The sequence below is a fragment of the Beta vulgaris genome, chromosome 7 (genome assembly GCF_026745355.1).
Source record: "Beta vulgaris subsp. vulgaris cultivar EL10 chromosome 7, EL10.2, whole genome shotgun sequence".
In the NCBI taxonomy this organism is placed as follows: Eukaryota; Viridiplantae; Streptophyta; class Magnoliopsida; order Caryophyllales; family Amaranthaceae; genus Beta; species Beta vulgaris.
Window position 1 is genome coordinate 356,625 of NC_079208.1, and position 26,994 is coordinate 383,618.

General features: G+C 34.8%; 2 protein-coding genes across 4 annotated transcripts; both read left to right on the top strand.

The window, feature by feature from the left end:
- Positions 1-876: 876 nt before the first annotated feature.
- LOC104888431 (hypothetical protein) lies at positions 877-2,300 on the top strand. The gene is made up of 2 exons (XM_048648108.2): positions 877-1,227; positions 1,574-2,300. The coding sequence occupies exons 1-2, from the start codon at positions 877-879 to the stop codon at positions 2,153-2,155; spliced, it is 933 nt and encodes a 310-aa protein (XP_048504065.1). The 3' UTR covers positions 2,156-2,300.
- A 1,388-nt stretch (positions 2,301-3,688) lies between these two features.
- LOC104898143 (phospholipid-transporting ATPase 1) lies at positions 3,689-16,849 on the top strand. 3 transcript variants are annotated; one of them, XM_010685172.3, is made up of 10 exons: positions 3,689-4,196; positions 4,670-4,922; positions 5,013-6,668; positions 8,401-8,755; positions 11,270-12,062; positions 12,336-12,459; positions 13,184-13,403; positions 14,170-14,628; positions 14,728-15,017; positions 16,430-16,849. In XM_010685172.3, exons 2-9 carry the CDS (start codon positions 4,910-4,912, stop codon positions 14,921-14,923), a joined length of 3,816 nt encoding a protein of 1,271 aa, XP_010683474.1. In that variant the 5' UTR covers positions 3,689-4,196; positions 4,670-4,909; the 3' UTR covers positions 14,924-15,017; positions 16,430-16,849. The 3 variants fall into 3 exon arrangements, with proteins under 3 accessions (XP_010683474.1, XP_010683473.1, XP_048504513.1); XM_010685171.3 differs by having other exon boundaries at positions 3,689-3,843; positions 4,035-4,196; positions 4,670-6,668; XM_048648556.2 differs by having other exon boundaries at positions 4,670-6,668.
- The last annotated feature ends 10,145 nt before the right edge of the window (positions 16,850-26,994 follow it).

Genomic DNA, 26,994 nt, shown 5'->3' on the forward strand with positions numbered 1-26,994 from the left:
AATTAATAGAAAGAATAAGATCTTTTTCCAATAGGGGAAAAAGTTTGGTAAATTTATTTGGCATTTTATAAATATTTGAGTATTCCATTAGATATGATATGTGCTTCACGCTTGGATATGAATTATAATATGCGCCTGTTAATGATAGTTAGCGGCTATGAGCCTGTAAACATAGTGGGGAATCCCCTTACCTTCCCCCTACTCCCAATCGACGTAATTAGATTGTGAAGTTGAGGATGAATATAATTGACTTGTAAGAGGTTCAAGTTTAATGGAAAATCTAGAAATCTTCATTCTGTTAAATTTTGAAATAAAAAGATTGGGCGGTTACTGAAGCTAACCTGATCATATTCCTTTTTCGGGTCATCTAGGCCTTGGTCTTCTGGCCTTAATTTCAGTTAGTTTCATATTACAATTTCTATTTAACTATATAAAATTTGGTTCAGATAATTTTAGGTGTTGTTTGGTTGGACATGTATTTCCTTGGAAATACAATTTCCTAGGAAATGGCCAAATATTGTTGTGTTTGGTTGACTAAAAATATGGAAAGCATAGGAACTCAGATTTCCATGGGAATTACAATTTCCCTCGCAACACCGGAAATAACTCACCCACCCCCCCCCCCCCCCCCCGGTGAGTTACATTTCCTGTGTCTATTTTTGCTGTGAAATGACAACCATGCCCTTGATTATTCTCACAAAGGCGCGCTTTTCCCCGCCTTCATTATTTCATTACGAGGGTTTGCACCCAATAAGGTAACAACCCACACCTCCATTTTACATGCAATCTCCAATACTTTGATCTTGCATTCTCCATCTTTTCCTTCTCGTCATCTCACAATCAAGGTTTGATCTTTCTCTCTCCTTTTCTTGCTATATGTATTCAGTCTTTTCTTGCAATACTACTAGAAACTTGTCAAGATGGTCAGTTGCTGAGGATCGTGCACTCATTATGGCCATGACTGATCTATTGGATATTAGTGGTTGGAAAGCAGATAATGGTCAATTCAAGAGTGGTGCTTATGCTAAGTTAGAAGCTATAATGTTACAAAAAATGCCTGGGTGTGAGAAAAAAGCTAAGCCTCATATTGAATCAAGAGTAAAGCATCTTAGGAAACAATATGATGCTATAACAGAAATGCTCAGCCGAAGTGCTAGTGGTTTTGGGTGGAATGATGAAGAACAGTTTGTTACATGCCCCCAAGCAGTATGGGATGAATGGATCAAGGTAATGTAGATATCCTTACTTGCTTAATTAAGTGCTTTTGTTTGCTTTATCGAACTCAAGTGTCTTAAATATCAATTGAGTACAATTTTGTGAGTATGCTTTTTTATTCTTATTTGTCATAAGCTTCTTCAGTGGGTTTCTAGTAAAGCCTATGTAGAAGTTGATACAGGCATAAATTGTATACCTTCTAAGGGTTTTTTTTTTGTTTCCTTTTTGTACTTCCTAATATTGGACAAAATCATACATCAATTGATTTTCTCACTTAAGAACTCATGTATCTTAAATATTAATTAAGAACCTTATGCTTAATCATGGTCGATTTTGATTGTCATTTTTCTTGCAACAGAGCCATAAAAATGCAGCAGGGTTAAGGAACAAGCCTTTTCCTTTTTATGAAGAGTTGGGGAAGATTTGGGGCAAAGATAGAGCTGTTGGTAATGAATCTGGAACTGTGTACGATGTTCTACAAGAAATGGAGGATGTAACAAGAGTCGGAGAAGAACACCAAGTTCCTGATCTGAATGCAGAGGAGAGTAATTCACCTACTCAATGTGATCCAATGGGACCTCCATCCTCAACACCACAATCAACAACTCCTTCATGTAGTCGAACAAAGAGAGCAAGGACAGAAACAATTGAAGCTTTAAAAGAATTTTCTACCAAGATTGGGAAAATTAGTGAAGTCATGGAAGCCGCTACGGAACACATTGGACGACTTGCTAATTGCTTTCAACATGAATCTGATTCGGCTGATAGAAGAATGAAACTAACTACTGAGATTATGAAAATGGAAGGCTTATCTCCTAGTGAGGTACTTTTGGCATCAAAGAAAATTGCTCTTAATCCTCTTGAGGTTGACTTCTTTTTCAGCCTACCAGACAACTTTAAATATGCTTATGTCCAAGGACTTCTACTTCCGGACCAGTGATATATTGATGTGAGTACAATATCAGATTTTTTTTGGGCTTTGTTGGAATGGCTGGTGATAGGAAATTGCTATGTTTTGTTTTGGCTAATTTATGAATGGCTTGATGTAGTTTTTTGGACAAGGATGAGATTGAGATGGATTTGTAGTTCTGGTAGTATAACATTTGGCTAATAAATTAGCAGGTTTTTGTTTATGTCACAGTGTTCATGTTGATGGCTTTATGACATTTGCAAGAAAGACAAAAATAAATTACTATGTTGAAAATGAACAAAGAAAATTTAAAGAAAAAGTTGATATAAAAGTAGTTAAAGTAGTTAAAATGCCATGGAAAATAGATATGTAAACCAAACAAAACATGGGAATTAACTTCCTAGGAAATTCAATTTCCTATAATGTCAAACAAACAAATTTAACTCAATTCCAAGGGAATTTACAAGGGAAATAACTTCCCAGGAAATAAGAATTCTCATAGGAAGTTATTTCCTACGCGAACCAAACGACACCTTAGTGCAATAGAATAGGACTCTAGTACCTTATGAGTTATGTTTATCTTCAAAATACTTGATTATTTTGACTTTATAGTATAGCTCTACTATGTTGCTATTGTTTATCATAGAAAAATATGTTAAAAGTCCATCTTAATTCATAAACAATAACAACCAACAAATCAATCATTAATAATCAACAATGATAACGAAAACCTACTCATCTTTACTTATTAAGGATAATTTATCGTAATTAATAAATTTATCACGAAAGATCTAGTTATCCTTGCTTATTCAATAAAGTTGTACCTACAAGCAATAACAATAAACTTATCAAACATTAAAAGATATTCTCACACTAATCAAGATATAACTCTAACCACATCAATATTTTTTTTTTTGAGGGAACAATATTATTTCATTTGGTAAAGAATAATTTTTATCTCTCATATCGTCACGTAAACATTTTTTCTTAATTTTTCTCCTCTTTACATACATTCCACGTTACAAATCATTTACACGAAGATAAAGGATCCGACCTTTAAAATCTAAGAATCTAACCTGATCTACAATTTGACAATCTTGAAGGATGAAACAAGAATAGTAACAAGATCTGTACATAAACAGTAACAATCTGAAACTAGTGACTCTGACTCCACATCAAATTGAGAGGTGAACCTCAAAACAGGAAGAAAAAGACGACACTTGAAAACCAATACACGCTCACGCTTCATGTTCTGATAAACCCCTAAACACGTACATGCGTTAGACACAAGTTTTCGTATAATAAATATTTCGTGTCTCTATATAAAAATTAAAAATATTATTTGTGTTGTTTATCCCTTCATTGATTATATGAGACACAAAAAATATTTGTTGCACGAAAACTTGTGTTGCATATATCTACCTGTGAGAGATTTATCAAATCTCGCTTCGTAAACAGTAGTGACTGATATGAGTGAAGTAGACAAGGGGTAAAATAGGAATTTCACATACACACGATAAATACACCCAAAATTACTTTGTTTTAATTAACACTTAACAGGGGGCGGGATTTGTGTTCCTCCATCACTCCCATGCGTCTTTCTCTCTCTTCGTGCAATCCACTCCACCTCCATCATCATCTACATTCCTCAATTGATCTCACTTTTTTTCTCAAACCCTAATTTTCGAATTTCTCCACCAAATTTTCGCATTTTCGAGGTTGAATTTCTATTCAATTTTTCTTGTCTTATCTACTGTTGAGAAATTTACACTAAAGTTTTATAACATTGATCTGAAACTTCGCGATCAGATCTGAGCGTCATTGAATCAGAGATTTCCGATTAAAGACTGTCAAAAAAACAAAAATTATTTCTTGATTGATTGATTGATTTTTGTTTTTTCGTGTTCAGTGCCACAACTTGAAAATTGAAATTCAAGGACCAATTTTTATCTGATATAATCCACACGAATTTCACAATTCTCGAGGCGAATTGTTTAGGGTTTTTCGCCATTCATTTGTGTGTAATTTTCCTTTTGGATCGACTCGTTTCATCTTTTACCTCACTACATCGGTTAGTCCCTTCCTATCTCTCATCTTACTTAGCTTTCATTAGCTGTTATCAGCTTTTTCTACTGTAAATTTAACTTATTAGCTTCATTTATGTGCTACATTCAGTGAAAATAGGGTTATTAATTAAGTACATTTCTTCAATTCTGATGCTTCTTTGCTTATATGTGAACAATTTTGCTTTTATCTTTTGTTTAGGTGTTTCTTCTTTTTATTTGAATTAGATGAAATGGGGAGGTACATGAAATAAAAAAAAATTTGGTTACTTTATTCAGCAAGTGAAGTATTTAGTTTTGATCAATAATTGCTTTGTTTTTGTATGCATATGTGAACTTTTCAGCTGGGTTTACTTATTCCAGAATTACTTTAGTGCTCAAATTTTGTTCAGCATTTTTCTCGTTTTATGTGTTTATACATTTACTAACTACTTGTATGTGGTTGCACTGATTTGGATTTTTTTTTTTGCTTTTGTTGCAGAGCTTGCTTGATTATGGTAGATTGTTTGATGTATTTTATCGATTAAACTTTGGAGAAGTTGTCAATTAGGTTAGGGAAGCTCGGAATCATTAGCTACTTCTACTTCTTGAATCAGAATTTGGAGGGGAGGAAGGGGGAATAGAGAGATTTTAATGTTGGTTTGGATGATCTCCGTTTATTAGCTGGTAGAAGTTGTGGTTTTGCTAGTGTTACTACAATGTGCATGTTGGAGAGTTCTTTATGACTTCTGGCGGTGAGCCATTACTTAAATCATCAGAACCCTCTTTACATACAGTGCCCAGACATCGTTCTACAGCTAGTAATTTGGGCTCTCTGTTTGCAGATGCCTCATTCTCATCTTCCACACATGTGGCAGAATCTGACATCTTTGACGTGAAAGAGGACGAGGGGACTACTATCATCATTGACGATAGTTTTGCTAAGAGGGCGGTGGAGAGGCCCTCTACACCTGGCTCTAGAAATAAACGTTTCTATTCCGTAGGCTCTCATTTCCTTGATCCGTCCCCTTTGCAACACCCCACACGGGACCGCAAACGCCTTGTGTCGTGGGGTGGAATGGAACAAGGAAGTCATCCAGCTAGTTTTGAGATATCTGGTACTACATCGAGGGTGCAGGAGAAATTGAAAAAGTCTCAGGGTCTTTACTATAAGAGTGGGCCGTTGGAAGATAATATTTTCCGGGATCAAAGTCCGAGATTAGTTTATATTGATGATCCAAAGAGGACAAACGATAAGTACGAATTCTGTAGTAATGAGATCCGTACTAGCAAATACACATTGCTCAATTTCTTGCCCAAGAATCTTTTCATTCAGTTCCACCGGGTTGCTTATCTGTATTTCCTAGCCATAGCTGCTCTCAACCAGCTTCCTCCACTTGCGGTTTTTGGAAGGACAGTGTCTCTTTTTCCTCTCCTGTTTGTGCTTAGTGTAACTGCCATAAAAGATGGTTATGAAGACTGGCGGAGACACAGGTCAGACAAGAAAGAGAATAACAGGGAGGCTCCTGTGCTTCAATTAGGACGTTTCGAGATGAAGAAGTGGAAGGATATCCAGGCTGGTGAAATTGTGAAGATATATGCTGATGAGACAATCCCTTGTGATATCGTACTGCTGGGAACGAGTGATCCTAGTGGTATTGCCTACATCCAGACAATGAATTTGGATGGTGAGTCTAACTTGAAGACCAGGTACGCGAGACAAGAAACAGCATCAGTTGTTGTGGATGGAGGGATCGTTGTTGGGCTGGTCAGATGTGAACAACCAAACAGGAATATCTATGAGTTCACTGCCAATATGGATTTCCAAGGGCATAAGTTTCCGCTCAGTCAATCAAACATCATTTTGCGTGGCTGTCAGCTTAAAAACACAGAATGGGTGATTGGTGTTGTGGTATACACGGGTCAGGAAACTAAAGCAATGTTGAATAGTGCAGCTTCTCCTGCTAAGAGAAGCAAACTGGAAAGTCATATGAACCGGGAAACTCTATGGTTGTCGGTTTTTCTTCTTATTATGTGTTCAGTTGTGGCCCTTGGTATGGGCCTGTGGCTTCAGCGCCACAACGAGCAGCTTGACACATTGCCGTACTATCGGAAAAGATATTTTACAAGGCGAAAGGAAGGAAAAACTTACAAATATTATGGGATTCCTATGGAGACGTTCTTTGCTTTCTTGAGTTCCATTATAGTCTTTCAGATAATGATACCAATCTCACTTTATATCACGATGGAACTGGTTCGGTTAGGTCAATCTTATTTTATGATTGGAGACAAGCATATGTATGACAGCACTAGTGACTCAAGGTTTCAATGTAGATCCCTCAACATAAATGAGGACTTGGGTCAGATACGCTATATATTTTCTGATAAGACCGGGACACTTACTCAGAACAAAATGGAATTCAGAACAGCTAGTATCCATGGAAAGATGTATGGTTCTTTGTCTTTTGCTGGTGCACCTTCACCAGGCCAGAGCCTTTCGGGTAATTAGAGCTGTTTTGGGTTTTCATGTTGCATTTTATCGATTTCTAGGTGCTTTTCTATTTGACTTTATATTTGTGCAACTATGGTGAATCTCTCTTCCCTGTTTTCTCAATACATCCATTTTTCAGATTCTTCTTTGCTTAATACTACTATGCAGATTGTTTTGGTTTAAATTTTTATTTGCTTTTGGTGTATATGTTAGCCACGTTGTTACAATGACAAGCTAAGCTGCCACAACTCCTTTGTCTTTGTTGTTTCCTCTTGATTCTTTGAAAAGTACTTTTCATACACTTGGATTGGTGCTCATATCGATTTATTTATGATCACTTATGCGTCATATTTTAGTCGCAGTCTCTACTTTGCTACAAGGATTTGTGAAAAATTTGGAGCTTGTCGTGAGGAATCTATGTATTCAACTATGCATAAATTAAGGGAAATGTGGGGAAGTTGTTAAGCTTCTAAAACAATGCTTGTTGAAGTTTGTATGTGACTGTTGCTCAAATTCTTTTATCAACTGAGATCCAAAAGTTTAGGTGAAAGCTCCTTTCTGTCTTTGCATGTATTGTGGTGGTTGATTTTATTGCTCGCTTTTTTCATGCACACATGGCTGTGTGAAGAAGCTTTTTTTTTTTTGGACATGTATCATTGTATTATGATTCCAATGTCCATATAATGCCTTTGTCCCCCTTCTTGAGCACCTCTCATGAGCATTCACAATGTGCTTGGGAGATTACAAGTCTTGGTTATGTTCCACCAATCTCTGGGTTTCTCTACATTCATTCTAGTGATTTTTTTTTTCCGAATGATGCTTTTGAGTTTGTTCTAGGATTATTTAAGATGATATTGGTAGCTTATATACGGCCTATATTTTTTGCTATTATCAATAAAGGCAATACAATATATTTTCGAAGAATTGTTGAGACTCAGTGTTTCGAAGTTGAGGTTAAAGTATGCATGCTTCTCTAGATTTGTGTTTGATGCAAAAACAGATACATAGAATGATGTGTGCACAGTGAAACAAAGCTATTGAAATGCCAAATGTTGAGTGATCAAGGAGTCATGGTTTATATTTAAGATTTGTTTGGAGCTGAGAATTATATCAGAAACTTGTATTTCTGCCAAGGGATCTGAAAATGCTTAGGGTGTGTCGTATCGTGTGTTAGTGTAATGTGTGTATATGACATTAGTTGTAGTTTCTCCCTTTTTGTAGCATAAATTTTGGTAGATTGGTCTGTTAGTATGCCAAATGCTTGTTGAGTTCTATTCTAGTTTAATTGGAATCTGCTGGACATGCGAAAGATTGTGACCTCCAACTTTTTTTTTTATACCTTCCCCTAATTCTTAACTTGGTCGTTCAGATTTTGTCGTAATAATACATGACAATGGTGGCCAGTATGTCATTAAGCAGTATGTAGCTCACTACATAGGCAACATAGCTAATCGTATATAATTCACTGTAGAAGTTTGTAAATTTCCGGAACATTAGTCAAGTTAAAATATCTCAGAGTGCCTCAGCTCATCATGTCTGACAATAGCATTCCCTTAGTTTGTCCTCAATGTCTTGAGCTCCTGCAATTTTCTGTACATGAGATTTCTGTCGGTCTGTGGATGTGTGAAGAATACTGTAGATTTAGGTGAGTAGGTCAACGGGAAGTCTCTCAATTGTTGAAGTTTTGATGATTCAAGTATTTTTCTGAGACTCTTGATAAGCCCCATTTGTATACTTTGCAGGGTTCGCTGGAGTACCGTATGTGCCACGAAAGAGATGGAAACTGAAATCTGAAATTGATGTTGATTTTGAACTGATGGAACTGTTGCATAAAGGATCAGGAGGAGATGACAGAAATGCAGCTCATGATTTTTTCTTGACATTGGCTGCATGTAACACGGTGATTCCTATGTTCAATCAAGGTGTTTCTCTGGAGCATGCAGAAGATGATGTTGAAGTGGATGCCAAAGCAATTAATTACCAGGGTGAATCACCTGATGAGCAAGCCCTTGTTGCTGCTGCTTCTGCTTATGCATATACCCTTTTTGAGCGAACTTCTGGGCACATTGTGATTGACATTGATGGGGAGAAGCTCAGGTTAGTGTCATAATCAGTATATACTATTTATTACTTGTGTGGACAGTATTCAATACATGCTGCATGCGGGCATTCTACTGTATTCCATTTCTCATTGTGGATGTTATGTATGCTTTCTTCAGTGTTATTGTGCTTGATTGTATTATGGGTCGGAACTGCATGTTTTGTGAAAACCCACCTTTACGTATGGCCCGTTTTATGTTATATGTCTTTGTGAGCTGTTCTTTGGACTTATTCCATGAGTCCCTACAGAAAGAGAGGGGAGATAGGGTTTTATAGAGGGGTTGCTGTATAATTCTTGGAAGTTTGATAATTTTTCTATTTATTTTCGGGGTGCTAGGAAGTAGCTTAGAAGAGTAGAAGAAAAAAAAATTAAATTGCAGAGAAGTCCTAGTTCCTATCTTTGCACTCTACGTAGAGCCTATTGAGAATATGAAATTTACCTTCTCACTATAGCTAATTTATAGCTTGTCATATAGGTTAACTATTGGTTTTTGCTATTGAGGTATGTGCCAAATTGTTTGTGCAATTATAATTGAACTTTACTTTTCAATGTAACTAATTCAAATAATAATTGGTATTGCTTTATGTTTATTTTTGAATGCTAAAATTTAATAATGTTCTATAAACCCTCTATTTAAATTTCCAATATAACCTTTGATTAAGTTTTGATATGCTTAGGAAGGAACTATAGGAGGGAAAACCTTTTATAGTGGCTTGTACTTCATTATATAGTATAGATGCAACTAATTAGTTGGGCTATCTTATGTTGTTTTGGCTTCGACGTGATGTTTCGAAAGTTGGATGTGGCGCTGCTGCATCATTTTTGGAGAGTTAGTGTACTCGATACTGCTGTGATATGAGGGGAAAGTACACTAAGATAATTTCATGGTTATTGCTCTTCATAGTCAGGACGCGGCGCTGCTGTATCATTCTTGGAAAGTTAGTGTACTCCATACTGCTGTGATATGAGGGAAAGTACAATGAGATGATACAATGAGATGATTGCATGATTGCTCTTCATAGTCAGCACATTTATTCTGCTCTTGGTCTCCAAGTCTGTACCTATATACTGCTTGAGCCTTTTTTTGTTGCTTGGAAATCTATGATACCCAGACTCTTAAGAAGTTTGGAATTGTTAGAATCATCTAACATTGATATGTCAACATTTTTCTTCAATTTCTTGGGATCATACCAAGATTAATATTAAGAATACTCTAAATTCTAATGCCTTTAAACTGGATCTAATCCAGAGTGGGCGGGTGGGGTTGAGGTTAATATGGGATGTTATCTTATTCTTGGCCATGAGACGACAAAAGGTTGTTTCCATTAGACCTTGATAAAAAACTGCATCAACCTTTTACATCTTAGTAAAGCTATTTCAATTTGGTCAGTGATGTGTCACGTCAATGGATAATATATCCGCGGGCTTCATTGGAAATAGGCATTCTAAGGTACTAATTAATCGCCTTTTAAGGTGTCAGATACATGTCATATATGGTTTTTATGGCTAGGTAATGGAAGTTAGTGTAGTGTGGTTGGGAACTTCACAAGGGTCACAAATTCAATAATGTTTAGGTTTAGAACACCAAAGACATCTGCTGACTTTACATCTGAATTCTCTTTTTCCTTAACTCTAGATTCCAATTATTACCTTTTCTTTTATCTACAAATCTTGAGGGGTGCATAATGTATTACAGGTGAAGTCGAAAGCAGTTGACCTTTTCTTGCTTCATGCAAAGCATTTCTGAAATGTTGCATTTCGTTCCAGTTCATCTTTAGAGAATATTGTAACGAATTTTTTTTTTGTTTCAGAGAATCATTTAAATAATCTTATTTCATTCCATGTTTCTGAGTTCTGACAGATTTCATTTAATGATCGCCTAATCTTGGTGGTTACCTTTTGTATTGCTCTCTGATTTTCCCATGAAAATTAATTAATATGGTAAATTTGGAAGAAAAGCTTTCATTTATATAACCAAAATAGACATGGATAGCTCCAAACTGAGACTTACAAGCAACATAAACAGGTAGAAAAGGGAAAATATGATATTAATGATCAGTGGTCGTCAAAATTCCAATATACTTTCCATGTGTATTGTGTTCTCCATTCTTGCTGAATAAACAGAAGAATTCAAATTTTGGCTTTTGTCAATGAAATTTTGGAGCTGGGATATTCATTATCTAAACCATTCCAGAATCATAAACCTTAGATATGTTTTTATCCCTGCTATACTAAAATTTGTTTGGTTGACTCTGAATGTAACTTATAAGGAATTTGAAAGTGCTGTAAGTAGTTCACACTACTAGAAGTAGCTACCTCGAGGATGGAAATGCTGGTTGTCTCAAATTTATGCACTATCATTATTGGCATTTATGCTTCACTAATTGTTATATTAATTTATCATATTGTTTACGCATGATTGGAATTAGTTACATACATTTAATATGTTTATTATGCTTATGTTTTGGGCATTATTTCAAAGCACTCTAATATCTGGTTTCCATTCGTAGGTTGGATGTGTTGGGTCTGCATGAATTTGATAGTGTTCGGAAAAGGATGTCAGTTGTAATTAGGTTTCCTGACGATTCTGTCAAAGTATTAGTAAAAGGTGCTGACACTTCTATGTTCTCTATCTTGGGCAAAGGAATGGACACGGATGATCATGTCCAAGCAGCTACTCAAGCTCATCTTGTAGAATATTCTTCTCTTGGTTTGCGTACATTAGTTCTGGCTGCACGAGATCTAACAGATGAAGAACTTGAGGAGTGGCAGCAGAAGTATGAGGATGCCAGCACGTCTTTGACTGATAGATCTGCAAAACTACGCCAAACGGCATCTTTAATTGAGCGTGACTTGAAATTACTTGGGGCTACTGGTATTGAGGATAAATTGCAAGATGGTGTACCTGAAGCTATTGAGTCACTCAGGCAGGCAGGAATTAAGGTTTGGGTTTTAACTGGTGATAAGCAGGAGACTGCAATCTCCATTGGACTTTCCTGCAGACTCTTGACCACTGATATGCAGCAAATCATCATCAATGGGACTTCGGAAGAGGAGTGCAGAAATTTGTTAGCTGAGGCAAAATCCAAGTACTTCGTTACATCAGCAGGTTTTGGGGATCAGAGCTTGAAACGGAGAAAAGATGCTGCAAATGGTTATCTCGAGATCCCCTATGATTCAAATAACGTGGATTCAGTGTCTTGGAACCCAGGGAAGGAGGATGAACTGACAAATTCTTCTTTGGCGCTAATAATTGATGGGAATAGCTTGGTGTACATTCTTGAGAAAGATCTCGAGTCACAGGTTTGTATCTGTTTCGTCATTTGGGATGTTTTCTCTTTGTGGATAGGTGATCTGCTTCTTTGGTTCATTGCGTTTTGTGTCAAAATTTGGAGAGCAGTTTTAATAGCAAGGCATAGATTGCCTGTGTGTATAGGTCATACAGTTTTAACTATATACGTACCATTTTTGCTGTGTGTGCCTTTTCATTTGATGGAGTGTAGTATCTATATCTTATCTGTTTATTCTGAATTTCATGGTAGATATTCGTTGACTGTCTTTGTTGCTTGCTTACAGCTTTTTGAGCTTGCAATTGCTTGTCAAGTTGTGGTTTGCTGTCGTGTTGCACCCTTGCAGAAGGCTGGAATTGTTGACTTAATCAAGAGTCGAACTGATGATTTGACATTGGCTATTGGTGATGGTAAGTTCAATTTTATTCAAAGATAGATGTAAAGCTAAAATAAGTTCATAAGATAGTTATGTTTGGTTGGCAAATAAACTTTCCAAGGTATTGCATGCAAAAGCACCAAATTATTGCTAAATGAGCTAGTGAAACAATCAGTGACCATGTAGTTTGCTTAACGGTAATGAGTAGTTGTACTTACGGAGCCCCTCATAGCTAAGCCATTTTTAATGTTCCATAGTATTAATAGATCTTTATTGCTAGTTATGCTACTTCCATGAGGCTTGACATTCCGATTTCAAGTTACTCCCTATTTTTTATATTATAGGGACATTTGCTTTTTCACTTGGACCAAGGAAAAAGTGAAAAAAGGTAGAGTGGAGAAAAGTAAGGAATTTTTTTGAAAAAGGTAGAGAGAAGGAGAGTAAGACACTAAGATTAAGAGAGAGATGGTCGGCCAACCTACCGCATAAGGAAAAAAGGTCAAATGTCCCTATAAGAAAAAGACCCCTGAAAGGCAAAATTTCTCTCCAAAAAGAAGGGAGAGCATTACCAACTAAAAAAGCCTGGATTTAATGGTACTGGATCATGCTTTTCTATCTGAAATTGCAAACAAAATCGGTTCTGCATGATGGGACACTTCTTTATAATGCTCTTATTGTTGTTTTTTTCCCCTCCCTGAAGGGCTTGTTTATCAAAAAGGAATTAAATGAAATAAATAATTAATTTTTGATGCATTTAGGTGCGAATGATGTGTCAATGATCCAAATGGCGGATGTTGGGGTTGGAATTTGTGGTCAGGAAGGACGCCAAGCAGTGATGGCATCTGATTTTGCTATGGGACAATTTCGATTTTTGAAAAGATTATTACTGGTGCATGGACATTGGAACTATCAGCGTGTTGGTTATCTGGTCCTTTACAACTTCTACAGAAATGCAGTCTTTGTACTTATGCTGTTCTGGTATGTGCAACCTAGTGTTGGTCATTTTAATATTAATCTCGTTGCTCAGTGTTTCTTGGCTTCTATCCATAAATCTGATTTTCAGTAAGCATAGCTGCATGTAATTTCTCTTTTTAAAGTTAGTAATTGCTTACATTTTTCGAGTGTATAAGTTTTTTATATTTTTTCAATCCCCAAGTAATCATATTTGGAGGACATTTAACTTTTCTTATTTTTATTGTGGGCATGGGTGATTATGTGTTTCAGGTTTACTCTTTCCTTTGAAGTGAGATATCCTGTTAGTAGATGTTTTGCGTGAATGTTGGTAATCTGATCTGGATTGCGATAATAGAGTTGAATTACACCTCTCCTTTTTCCATAGATCTTTCAGCCATCATAGAAGGCTAAATGTTGTTATTCCTAGTTCTGTTGGATTTAATTATACATATTACAAGCAACAACAGCCAGCTATTATGATTAACCCGTGCTTTTTTTTGTAATGGACTTCGTTGCATAAAAAGCTGGATTTGTGAATTTGGAAAATAATCGTGTTCCTCCTCAAATTCCTTTATCCTTCAGGGCTTAAATTACAAACTTATCTCATTTATTGAATAGTTTATGGAATTAAGAAAAATCTTTATTGCTTTTTTTTCTGTGTTTTCTCTCATCAATCCTTGTTGTTTGTTATATGCAAATGAATTGATCTGTTTAGAAGTCTGAAGCTATCAGATATAGGCCCCTGCTCCAACAAATGATTTAGAATCAAATTGACTTTGTTTTACGTCAGGTATATATTGTGCACAGCTTTTTCAACAACTCAGGCGTTGACTGATTGGAGTAGTGTGTTCTATTCTGTTATTTACACTTCCGTGCCTACTATCGTTGTTGGAATTCTGGACAAGGACTTGAGTCATAAGACATTGCTCGAGCATCCAAAGCTCTATGGTGCTGGGCACAGACAAGAGAGCTATAATTTACAGCTTTTCTGGATAACAATGCTGGACACCTTATGGCAGAGTCTTGTCCTGTTTTATGTCCCTCTATATACATACTTCGAGAGCACCCTTGATATATGGAGTTTGGGCAGTTTGTGGACTATTTCTGTTGTAATTCTTGTGAATATGCACCTGGCGATGGACATTCAGCGCTGGATATTTATTACTCATGCTGCTGTATGGGGATCAATAATCATTACTTATGCATGTGTGGTGGTTTTGGATTCTATCCCTGTTTTTCCGAACTACTGGTCAGTTATCTTTTGTTGCATTTTGTACTTTGTCGCGACTTGTGCTTTTTTTTCCTGACAATTATTGTGATTCTCATTCCATCCTGTTTGCATTTGCAGGACATTTTATCATCTTGCAGTTACTCCTACCTATTGGCTAACCATTGTCCTTATACTAATAGTGGCATTGCTTCCCCGCTTTCTTTGCAAAGCTGTGTACCAAATGTTTTGGCCTTCAGATATTCAGATAGCTAGGGAAGCTGAGAAAATGAGAAAGCAGAAAAAGTTGGATGCAAAATCGGAACATGCCAGTTGATGTGTATAATGCTCACACTGGCGCTGATTTTTCGAGTAGGTTTCCTGATTCTGCACCACGTCTATCTATGGGTCTCAGTCCTCAAATTCCACCAGTAAGCATCTGTTTTTATCCTTCCTGTCAATTCTTTACCATTCATGCATAGTAAGGCTTAGGAAGATCTATCCAGCTATTGCATGCAAGGCTTAGGGGTGGCGATCGTAGTTCAAAAACTTGGCTCTGATGGTAATTCAGACCTCAACTGGATGAAGTGGTCATAGACATAGATCAATGCAGGTGCAATGGAGATTATTATAAAGCTTAGAATATGACAATTGCCTAGTGGCTGCGATGTTCTTCTGGTGCTGATGCACCATTATATATAAAAGAATACCTATTTTTAGTTTCCTTCTTATAATATTATTTCAGCCTCAACTATCATGAATAAAATGATGTTGCCTTGATGATTTGCTTCAGATATTAAATGTTTAGCAACCTTGTACAAATCTTTTCACTAATACTAGCAAAGGTCCTGCATTTAGGTCCGGCATTTAAGTTGATTTTGATGTTTTCCATCTCTGTATATGATCGACCTTTTGACTTTTGAGTTTTTTAGTTGTGGCTTTTGGGGTGGGAGAGAGCCAATATTTATATGGTAATTGAAATAGCTGAAATTACCTCTAGTGCTTGTTTAGCTCACATGGATATTTATTAGACCTTATCCGAATTTGTATGAACTTATTAGACCTTATTTTGTTAGTTTGTTTTATCCTTATTTTTGCTGAACTCATTAGACCTTATTAGTCTTACTCTGAACATATTTCTTCTTATAAGAACTGAAAATAAGTTGAACAAAACAGGGCAATATGTCCAATGATCACTATTCCTATTCTCATTCCTTCTTCTAAGCTCAACCAAACAACTAAATAAGAACGTATGCTCGATAAACCTAACTTCCCTTGTTATTTGTGGTCAACCAAACATGCACTAATGTGTTCTGAGGAACTTCTGCTTTACATCAGATCATGTTACTGTACAGATACCTCCTTGAGACCTTGACTATGTAACAGCTGAGGCAGATGTGAGTGTTCAAATTGGTCATGTCTTATAGAATATCCCTATGCTTTCTGGGGCCAACAATAGTATGTACAAGTCTAAGGGAGTATTGAAAAATTTGATTTCTTATTTGTATTTTTCTTCGGATATACGTTTACTTTGAGCTGAAGTCGGGAAAATCATATCATCACCTCTGCGAGCTTGAAAAAAATTTATCAGACAATGCCGGATGAGTGGTGATGAGCTTGTTGCAGTCAAGAAGGATGTTTTTTTCAGCAAGCATCCTAAAAACATACTTTTTTTGAAATAGGGAAATAATCTTCTCATTACATTATAAATCGCAAGCTAGAGAGACACTACTCTTCTTTGTATCAAGTGTCAAGTATAAGCATTAAGCAATGTCTTATTTATGATTCTCACTCGCCATGATTATTTATGTTCCAATATAATTCTTGTGGTTCTCATTTTCAGGTCGATATTTGGCCCTGTTGTGTTGGTGTATAGATCAATGTCCTGACACACCACGGTCTCAGTTCCGGATAAATCACTTACACAAGCAGCAAATGAGGATGTGGGGAAGATCTGGAGGACGTAGAACATAAGCACAATTTATCTAGTGAGAGATTTTCTTGTAGAAGAAATGAAGAATCGAGGCACAATTGTAGCAAATGCATTCGAGCGAAGAGCAAGAGTTAATTTGTATCTAATCGACATAAATCAGTACAGGATCAGTGGCAGGATTTGGTTGCCAAGGGGTTTGTTCAGAAGAAAAACCCGTAGATAGGAAAGAAATCGTATAGTACATAAAAAAAGTAGTTTCATGTAAAGATCAGGTTTGTCAATCTACTTACTGTTACAAAATGCAATGAGAAAGAGCCTTTGGAAATCAAATTGCCAGTCTGATCTCTGTTTTTCCAAAATTTGCGCTTTTCTTTTATACAGTTAGAAAATCAACAAAAGGTGATATGTTTAAATGTGAACTGGACACTCGGTTTATTAAGGTGTTCGAGGAAATTTTACCACATTTTAGGATGTGTTTTCTTCACCTTTAAAGAAAGTTTTATGGTTGAGACTTGAGAGTTAGATTAAGTTCAAACAAATCTAATAACTTAAGTACAATTATTTACAGATGAAGAGACACCTTTTGTTGCCTTGATTGACTAGTCATCTACCTTTTTTTCTTTTACCGGTGATAGTGAATAAAAACCTTGAAAATGTTTGTCTCTAGTAATTAAGAGATCGGGAACAATATGCCTTCCCACAGGGTTCCTACCCAAAGACCATTACAAGTCAAACACCTCTCAAACTTCCTCCCTCTTTAAATCCCAAGCAAATGTTTGGGGTGGGAATTAAGCCCTAAACGTTGGTAGGGAAGACGGAAATCTCACGACTTGGACCAACCCTAATTCATAAACATGATGTAAGTGATATATGGTTTTAGTTGTCTTTCGCGGATGTGATTCTATTGTGATTTATCACTCTTATCCTTGTAACCAAATGAATATGATAATACAAGGTGGAATTTAGTCTTTTAAGCGGAATATTGGCTTTTTGGGAAGCAACGCGCATGTCTATATTTCAAGTATACTTATAATTAGGTATACACCTAAAGACTAGTGTAAACTCGAGGCTTTCCAAGTTCCACATGATCAAATGAGAAAAAAATAGCCCTAAGTATACATTTGTAAGTGGCTAGGAACACCTAAGAAGTTTTATATAGAGAAAAGATAAGTTTTGCGAGAAATTGTCTTTTCCTAACTATTTTTATCAATGGCTTGCAACTTCTTTGAATTATACTTGCATTTAAAAAAAAAAACACTTTTCCTGTTTTTCTTCATGCTGATACAACATAATAATGAAAACAAAATGCAACTGAGAGCATGAGTTTGATATTTAGGCATTGATTTAAAATACTTAAAGATGTACATGTATTTGATGATGGTAGAGGACTCAGGACTGGATTATTCCATGCACTAGATTCCATTACTAATTATTTTCAAGCAACCTTTTTTTGTTCATTTGTAGTCTCTTTACCATTTAATTTAATTATTCCATTACTTTCTTTAGTCAAACCAAACAACTTTCCTTAATTTATCTACTAATCTTTGCGCGTATCCTATGAAATACTGTTAATTAATTTGGATTAGCTTTCTGTTATTGACCGGACTTCAATCCGTGTGAATATGTATGACGCGACACACTAAAACACTAGTCACTAGATATCAAACTACTGATGTTTTTTGACTCATCCAATACTATGTTTCTATCTTCAAAAATTATTAAAAAAGACGGTCTAATTTTAATATAAAAGTAGACCTAGTCACTAAATAGATTAAACTAGTAACCGAAAGAAATTAACCTAGTTACTATTGGGCTTATTCTATTTTTAATATTGGGCTTATCATTGCCTAATTTTAATTTAAAAGTAGGCGGTCTCTTACAAGACGAACTCATCTATCTTTTAGGACCACACAATAGTATAGACTTGTTAATTGCACCCAAAAAATATAGATTATAAGTTACTTGAAGTTTGCAAAGATTCCTTAAGCATGTTAATTAGCAGAGATTAAAATGTACAATGATAAAAAGTTGTGAATGACTGATCTCTCATCTAAGCCAAGAGAGCACAAGGGACTTAAGAACAAGGGTGATTCTAGGATAAGATTAGCAAAGCTCTTACTTTGTATGTATATCTATAGCAAACCTCTTACATTTTATATATTTGAATATTTTAAAATTTTATATAAACGTTATCTTCTTAACCCTACACTTTGAATTTTGATATAACAGGATTTTTCATACAATAATTACGAAGGAAATGACGATTAACTTGAACCTAAAAACTCATGTACTTCTTACTTTATTCTCTATCATATAACCATTATTAGTTTTTATCGATAATTTTATACTTCCTCTACTACTTAATAGTCACACTTGCATTTTGTTAATTGGGCACATAACTTAAGAAAATAAACAGTCAAATTTAATAAATAAAAATTGCAAAACCGAAGAGAATGGTTTGCGTTAGTAAGTATAAAGTTAGTTTAATTAATTTGCCTATTTAACTTCTCTAATCTCTTCCTTAAACGTTTCTTCCAGTTCACATAATACAAGTACTAAAAAACTGAGAAAGTACATATAACCATATATATTTAAAGATCCTATTTTAAGTATGAAAATAAGTCAACTCCATCCGATTTATCTTTGGTTCAAAAATTAATAAAAAATAACACACAAATGGCGAAACAAAATTATCAAAGTCAACCTCTTAACTAATTAAACATGAATTTTGCAAGATTTTTCAACTCTTGACATGGGTTTTATATATTTTTAAACCTAATATTTATGAAGAAGCTAAGACATAGTGGCAATGCATACTCCAAACAAAACCTTCAAACCATAAAAATATGTCATTCTATGTGCATGGTATTCAATAAAATTTCAATATTTCAGCTCTCAACCAAATTAATAGAGACATTTTAGTTTGTGTGCAGGATTTTAAATAGACAGTACTTACAAAGTAAAAGCAAAAGATATATTTGTCATTTTTTCTCTCTTTTTTAGTAGTCGAATCACCTCTTATTGTATAAAGAAATAAACCATGTGCCTTGATGAAATAATTGCTTAGTATACGTTGCACTATACCTATTTGCAAACTTTCTAGATGATGTTATTAGAGTGATACACGTCTATCATGAAGGAAATCGGGCCGTTGACTGGCTATGGGGTAGCTCAACCTCACAGGGTTGTTATCCCGGAGGAATTTCCATTTAGATCTAATTAGAATAGTTGAGGAGGATTGTAGAGGGGTGTCTTTGCCACGTCTCATCCCTCCCTAAGTAGTTTTGTGTTTTTTGGTTAATTTGTGTCTGTTTGAAGTGTATTTCTTTATTTTATGTCTTTCCTTTATAAGACCTTCCTTTCTTCAACATAAATAAAAGAAAGATTGCAACTTAAGCTCTTTTTTTTTTTTTTTTTTTGTAAGCATAACATCATTGATATTTGGATTTAAGTTATAATAATTGAAGTTCTTATTTTTGTACTCCTAATTAAGATAATGGATTAAAAATGCTTGTTGACCAGCATGTGCTAATTTTTTGTATCTTAAATAATTTTATCTACTTACATTATGAATTACTAGTTGTCTTACTTGTCCAACCACTCTCAACTGAAAGATACTAGCAGCCTAAGTCTAAAATAATCTACTAGTTTACTTAATTAAACTTATAAAATTACTCTAAGATTGGGGATTAAGACCAAGTCTTCCTTGAACATGTGAACCCTTCTAATAGAAGGAGACTTTTGGGGTGTTATTACTTATTTGGGGTGGTTAATAATAATAGTAGGAAGATTCTTCCACATTATCAACTATCAAGTGTGAACTTCAGGAGAGAATTATTCCAAGATCCAAATCTAAAACTCGATGTCACTTGAATAGAAAATCTTCACGTTCACACTAATACTTATACAAATCTATCTTCATTTGTACTAATATATGCCATTTGGCACTTTTTCATTGGAAGGGCTCAAATTTAGGTGATGTAACAAGCATATGTCATCAGAAATTAGCTCATCTCATAGGACAGGACTCACTATCTCCGTTGACCTTGTCCGTTTCTATATAACAATAATACTCCTTTCGATCTTTATTAATTTTATCTGTTTTTTTTTTCAAAGTTTTAGGAGAAATAATTTTGCGTGACATAGAAGGAAAGTGGAAACTATTATTTTATGTTAAAGCTGAATGTATGTGTGATGGAAAGTTAGTAGTCTCATTCTAAAAATAGAAACAAAAGAAATGGGTAAACTAATAAGGGATGTTTCAAAAAAAAATACGGGTAAATTAATAAAAATCGGAGGTTGTATGGGATATTTTTGCGAAACAGTATCTTACATACTTCCTTCGTTTTGAAATAAGTAAAACATTTTTCTTAAAAAACTCTCATGTAGTCATAAAGAGAAGTGTTAAACTTATTTCAAATTAGAGGAAATATAAGTCATTTTGCCATATTTATACCAACGATGATACAACTAAGAAGTATATGATTATGTACCTAAAAAATATATATATGATTTTTTCTCTTCTTAGGGGATATGATGTTATCCTTATATACAAGTAGTAATGTATTACTATGAACATCTAATTTAATTTACTTTAAATTGATAGGACAAATTTATTTATTGTTTGATAGAAAGGAATATATTAATTTATATATAGAGAGGAATAAGTTTTTGGAAAAAAAAGTACGCTTCCGGTAAGTCAAGTGATTATAATATCAATTGAAATAAGAATCTAGTATAATTTATGTACTACTAGAACTAACTTCAAATACACATATGATTCAAAAGTTAGAAATTCATGTACAATTTATCATAGCTAAATAGCTTGATCTATATGTACTATATTACAAGTAACTATAGTTGTAATATCCTAATTTCCAATTAAGATATTATCATAGTTGGTTCATTTACCTCCATAAAAAGAGCCACAATTAATAATAATGCTATATTTATATTCCGCTAAAATAGAAAGAACCTTATATTTAGATTCACAAGTAATAAATAATACCAAGTTATTGTGAAACGGATGAAGTAGAAAATTATTGTGAAACGAAGGAAGTAGTAAATTAGAAATAATACCAAGTTGCTCAATTCAGAGAGAAAGTACTATTACTAAAGTCCTAACAGAATAGAAAATATAAAAGGATGCAAAGGCGAGAGGAAGTATGTTTACATAACCGTTATGTGTATATCACAACTCGAAAAACTAAGTTAAATTTGCTCGTATTTTTTTTTGGTCTTGGGGGAGGGCAGTATAGCATAACGTACGCAGGTCCTTTGTTCAAGTTGCAATATAGAAATAGAATCATGTGTGTGTGTGGACCACCAAAAGCAGGAAGTCCAAGCTCGTGCATTACTTCAATTTTGGGCTTCCTTATCTTTGGAATTACCCATGTAAAGTAGTAATTATCAATAGATTAGTTCACAGTTGTGATTAATGCCTTAATGGCACGTTGCTGAAGAATCCCATGGCTGTTCATAGACTTCATACTATGTGTATTTTCATATAAGGAAAATAATGTTTCATACAGTAGTACAATATTACTCCCTCCATTCCAAAATATAGTTCCCATTTCCCTTTTTTCACGGTAATTTATGCAAGTTGGGATAGTAAAGATTTTTTGTTTATTTAAATAAAAGTTGTATGGGAAAAGATGATTTTAGGAGAGAGAATGGAGATAATTGGTCAAAGAGCATTAATTGTAACATTTTGGTTGAATAAACTGAGGAAAAATCAAAATTCAAGAAGCAAATAAATGATGGGACACGGTTTTTCTAGACAAATTACGGAAAAATGTGGAACTAAATATGAAAATGGAAACTATATTTTGGGACACCCAAAATGGAAATGGGAACTATATTTTGGGACGGAGGGAGTACCTTTTATCAATTTTTATATTGAATCTTATTAGGTTCGTTGGATGTGTATTTTTATAATATTAACTTTTTATATACTTTATTAATACCCAATTGAAGATATTGAAGGTCAAAAGTATATATTGGAGACCATACAAAAAAAAAGAAACAAACACTATAGTATATTATGAAAGATTGAATTCATTGCCAATTTAGTTTTTTTAGTAATTGGTATTCATAGCCAAATTTTCTATTATCTAATAAATAAACTAGATCTTCACAAGAGTTTAGCATATTTAATCTTTGGATAATGGTTAGGACTCTAATTGTATACTACCTCCATTTCTTAATAAGTGCAACATTTCTCTTATTTGGAATAGTCACAATAAGTGCAACCAAGCTCAAAATGGTAAAAAAAGTTCAATATTATTACAAATATGCCACCAAAAAGCAAGAGAGGACCATAATTTTTTTGTTTCATGATCATCACTTGAATTACTCTACTTTAGTGTGGTCCTAACTTTCTCTCTCTATTTTTCTTGGTATTCCCCCACTTTCTCTATGTTGCACTTATTAAGAAACGGAGGAAGTATTATATACAAAAGGTTCTTGTTGGTCTTGGCTTTGTACCATCACAAGCTGGAAAAACTAGAAACCACAGCGTTTACAAATACTACTTACTTATAAGTTATATATAAAAAAAGTTGATGTAATAATCCTAGTCAGCTTACTAATTGTAAAGTTAGTTACAGTTAGTTACAGCTTTGGTTACTATAAATACCAGCTGTTAGAGAAGAAACAATTGAGCTTCATTTTTCTATTCTTTCTCTTCTGTATTCTTTTCTATTCTCTCTATGAAATACAATGAAGATAGTTTCTCCTCTATGAACTTCATCTTCTTATATGGTATCAGAGCTGAAATCTCGCGTTGAGATTGTGGTTTCATAGAATAATTACAGTTGTTTCTGATTTAATCAACTGTAATTGATGAACAGAAGTTACTTGATTGTAATTTCTTGATCTTGAATCTAGAAATTTCTTTAAATTGTTGAGTTTATTCAACATTTTGGTGATTCTTGAAGCTGTATCAATGGCAGAATCTGACGATATTAGAATTCCTAATGCGTCTAATGAAAGCACGGTGAATGAAGGTAATATGGTGAATATGATGATTGGAGGTAATCTGGATCCTCTCTTTATTGCAAATTCAGATAATCCTACACAATCTTTAGTTTCAGTTCCTTTTAATGGAGTTAATTTTACTCGATGGAGTAGAAATGTAAGGAGAGCACTTATAGCTAAAAATAAAGAAGGTTTCATAACTGGTTTACTACCTATGCCTGTTATTACACACAAAGATTATACTAGGTGGACTAGGGCTGACTATATGGTCATGAGTTGGATCTTGAGTTCAATCAATCCAAATATAGCTGATGATTTTGCCTATATTTCAACTTCTGCTGATTTATGGAGAGAGTTAGATGAAAGATTTGGTCAGTCAAATGGACCTCTTGTCTATCAATTGAGGAAGGAAATTGATGGATTAAGACAAGAAAACATGACGATTGTTGCTTATTATGGCAAAATCAAGAAATTGTGGGATGAACTTCAGGCTTTGAGGTCATTTCCTGTGTGTGAATGTGGTGCATTACACAAATGTACTTGTCAGTTTTTCAAGAAATTAACAGATCTTGAGGCTGAAGATAGATTGATGCAATTCTTGTTAGGTATGAATAGTGGATTTGATAGTACTATTACTAACATTCTTTCCATGGAACCTTTACCTACTATCAATAAGGCATTCTCAATTGCTCAGCAAATTGAGAAACAAAGAGAAATTTCTGGAGTTATGGATATCACTGAGAGTAGTGCAATGGCTGCTCAGAGATTTTCATCAGGAGGTTATAATGGTGGTATACAGAAGTCTCAGGTGAAGAGAGATTGGAAAAAGGAAAAACAAGACAAGAAATGTGATCATTGTAAAAACAAAGGTCATACCATAGACCAATGTTTTAAGCTGATAGGATATCCAGAGTGGTACAGTGCTATAAAAACATCCAAGTCAGCTAGTAATGGTCATGGTTTGGCTACTGGTAACAGCTATGGTGGCAAGAAGTTTGCAGCTAATGTCAACATTTCTTCAGATAGTGGCATGCTTGATTCACCACTTGATTTTGATCACACTGTAAATACTGATAATTCTGAATGTCATGGAGGACAACTTAATCAGGAGATGATGAACTCTATATGTCAAGAAGTGATGCGTGCTATGAAAGGAAAACAGCCTTCTGCTAGCAATAACTCATTTGCTAGCTTTGCAGGTAATACCCTCACACATACTTTTACTTGTGTCTGGATAGTAGATTCTGGTGCATGTGACCATATGGTTTGTGATGAAAAATTTCTTTTTAATAAAAGAAAGTTAGATAAAGAAATTAGAGTGGGATTGCCTGATGGTACATTCAAATGTGTACAAATGATTGGTAGTGTTGAACTGGGTGCAAATATGGTCATTCATGATGTGTTGTTAGTGAATGGTTTCAGACACAACTTATTATCTGTTGGTAGATTGGTAGATAAGACTGGTATCTTGGTTCAGTTTACCAAGGATTCATGCTGTTTTCAGGACCAATATAGTCTTCAGGTGCTTGGCATTGGTAAGAAGCAAGGTGGCTTGTATTACTACTTCAGTCATGGGAATCCTACTGCTACTGGTTCCAGTACAGGTAGTATGAACTCAGCTTGTCACACAGTTGATGTTAATACAAATAAGTTGCCAAATAAAACTGCTGTTGGTGGTCATAGTAGTAAGGCAGTTGGTGTAGATAAGTTGGAGTTATGGCACAACAGATTAGGACATGTCTCCTTGTCTAAAATGAAGTACATACCTGAGTGTAATTGTGGTACTTTGACTGAATATAATTGTTCTATTTGTCTCAATTCCAAGCATCACAAATTACCTTTTCCTATTAGTACAAGTAGAGCTCTTAATTGCTTTGATTTAATACACATTGATTTGTGGGGGCCCTATAGAATTAAAGCTTTGAATGGTGCAAGTTATTTCTTGACTGTGTTAGATGATCACAGTAGGGTTACATGGACTTATTTATTGCATAATAAGTTTCAAGTGGCTAAAACAATTGCTGGGTTCTTGAATATGGTGGATACACAGTTTAACAAGTGTGTGAAGATGGTGAGATCAGACAATGGTACTGAAATTGTGAAAACAGAATGTATAAATATGTTTCTTGACAGAGGTATTATAATGCAGAAAAGTGCTCCTTATGTTCCTCAACAGAATGGTCGTGTTGAGAGGAAACATAGACACTTACTGGAGGTGTCTAGAGCTTTAAGATTTCAGGCTAAACTACCCAAGAAGTTCTGGGGAGAGTGTATTTTGACAGCAACCTACCTCATCAACAAATTACCTGTTAAACTGTTATCTTGGAAAACACCTTTTGAAATCATGTTTGGCACACTTCCTAAATATGATGGGTTCAGAAGTTTTGGTTGCTTATGTTTTGCATATAACAGAATGGTTCACAAGGATAAGTTTGATTCTAAAGCCAGAAAGTGTATTTTCATAGGCTATCCTTATGGACAAAAAGCATATAAACTATATGATCTTGATACTCATTCTACTTTAATCTCTAGAGATGTGATTTTCTTTGAACAATCATTCCCATTTCATCTTGATGCTTCTGTACAACAGACTTATAAGCCTGATCTTATTCCTTTTGGACAAGATAGCTCATCTTTACACACATTCACTCCATATTCTCCTTCTATTTCTCCTTCTACTTCTACTTCTGTTACTCCTAATACTTCTTCTCCTACTGTTCACTCTCATAATAATTCTCATTCATCTCCCACACATTCTGATTCCCCTACCAGTGAAGATTCTTCTTCTACTAATTCTTCTACCACTCATATTTCTTCTCTTAATGTTCCAGTTGTAAGACACAGTCAAAGGACAATTATACCTTCTACAAAATTCTCTGTTTTGTGAATACTTATGTGCCTCACAAAACTAATATTCAATCTCTTTCTGATTCTGAATCTCAATCATTTGCTGTCAATTCATGTGCAATTGTTGAACCAAAATATTATAATCAAGCCAAGAAGGATCCTAATTGGATTCAGGCAATGAATAAAGAACTACAAGCTCTAGAGCAGAATGAAACATGGGAGCTAACCAAACTACCTGAAGGGAAGAAAGCCATAGGATCTAAGTGGGTGTACAAAACTAAGCTACATCCTGATGGCACAGTGGAGAGATATAAGGCTAGGTTGGTAGCTATTGGTTATCAACAGGTTGAAGGACAGGATTTCACTCAGACTTTCTCTCCTGTTGCTAAGATGGCCACAGTAAGAGTTGTGATTGCCTTGGCCACTATACATCAATGGCATATGTGTCAACTTGATGTAAACAATGCGTTTTTACATGGATTTATTGATGAAGAGGTATATATGCTACCACCTGCTGGTTACTCTAAGGCTAAACATGGAGAAGTATGTAAGTTAAAGAAGTCATTATATGGCTTAAGGCAGGCTTCCAGGCAATGGAATAAGGAATTAACAAAATTCTTGATGTCCCTTGGTTTTCAGCAATCTACACA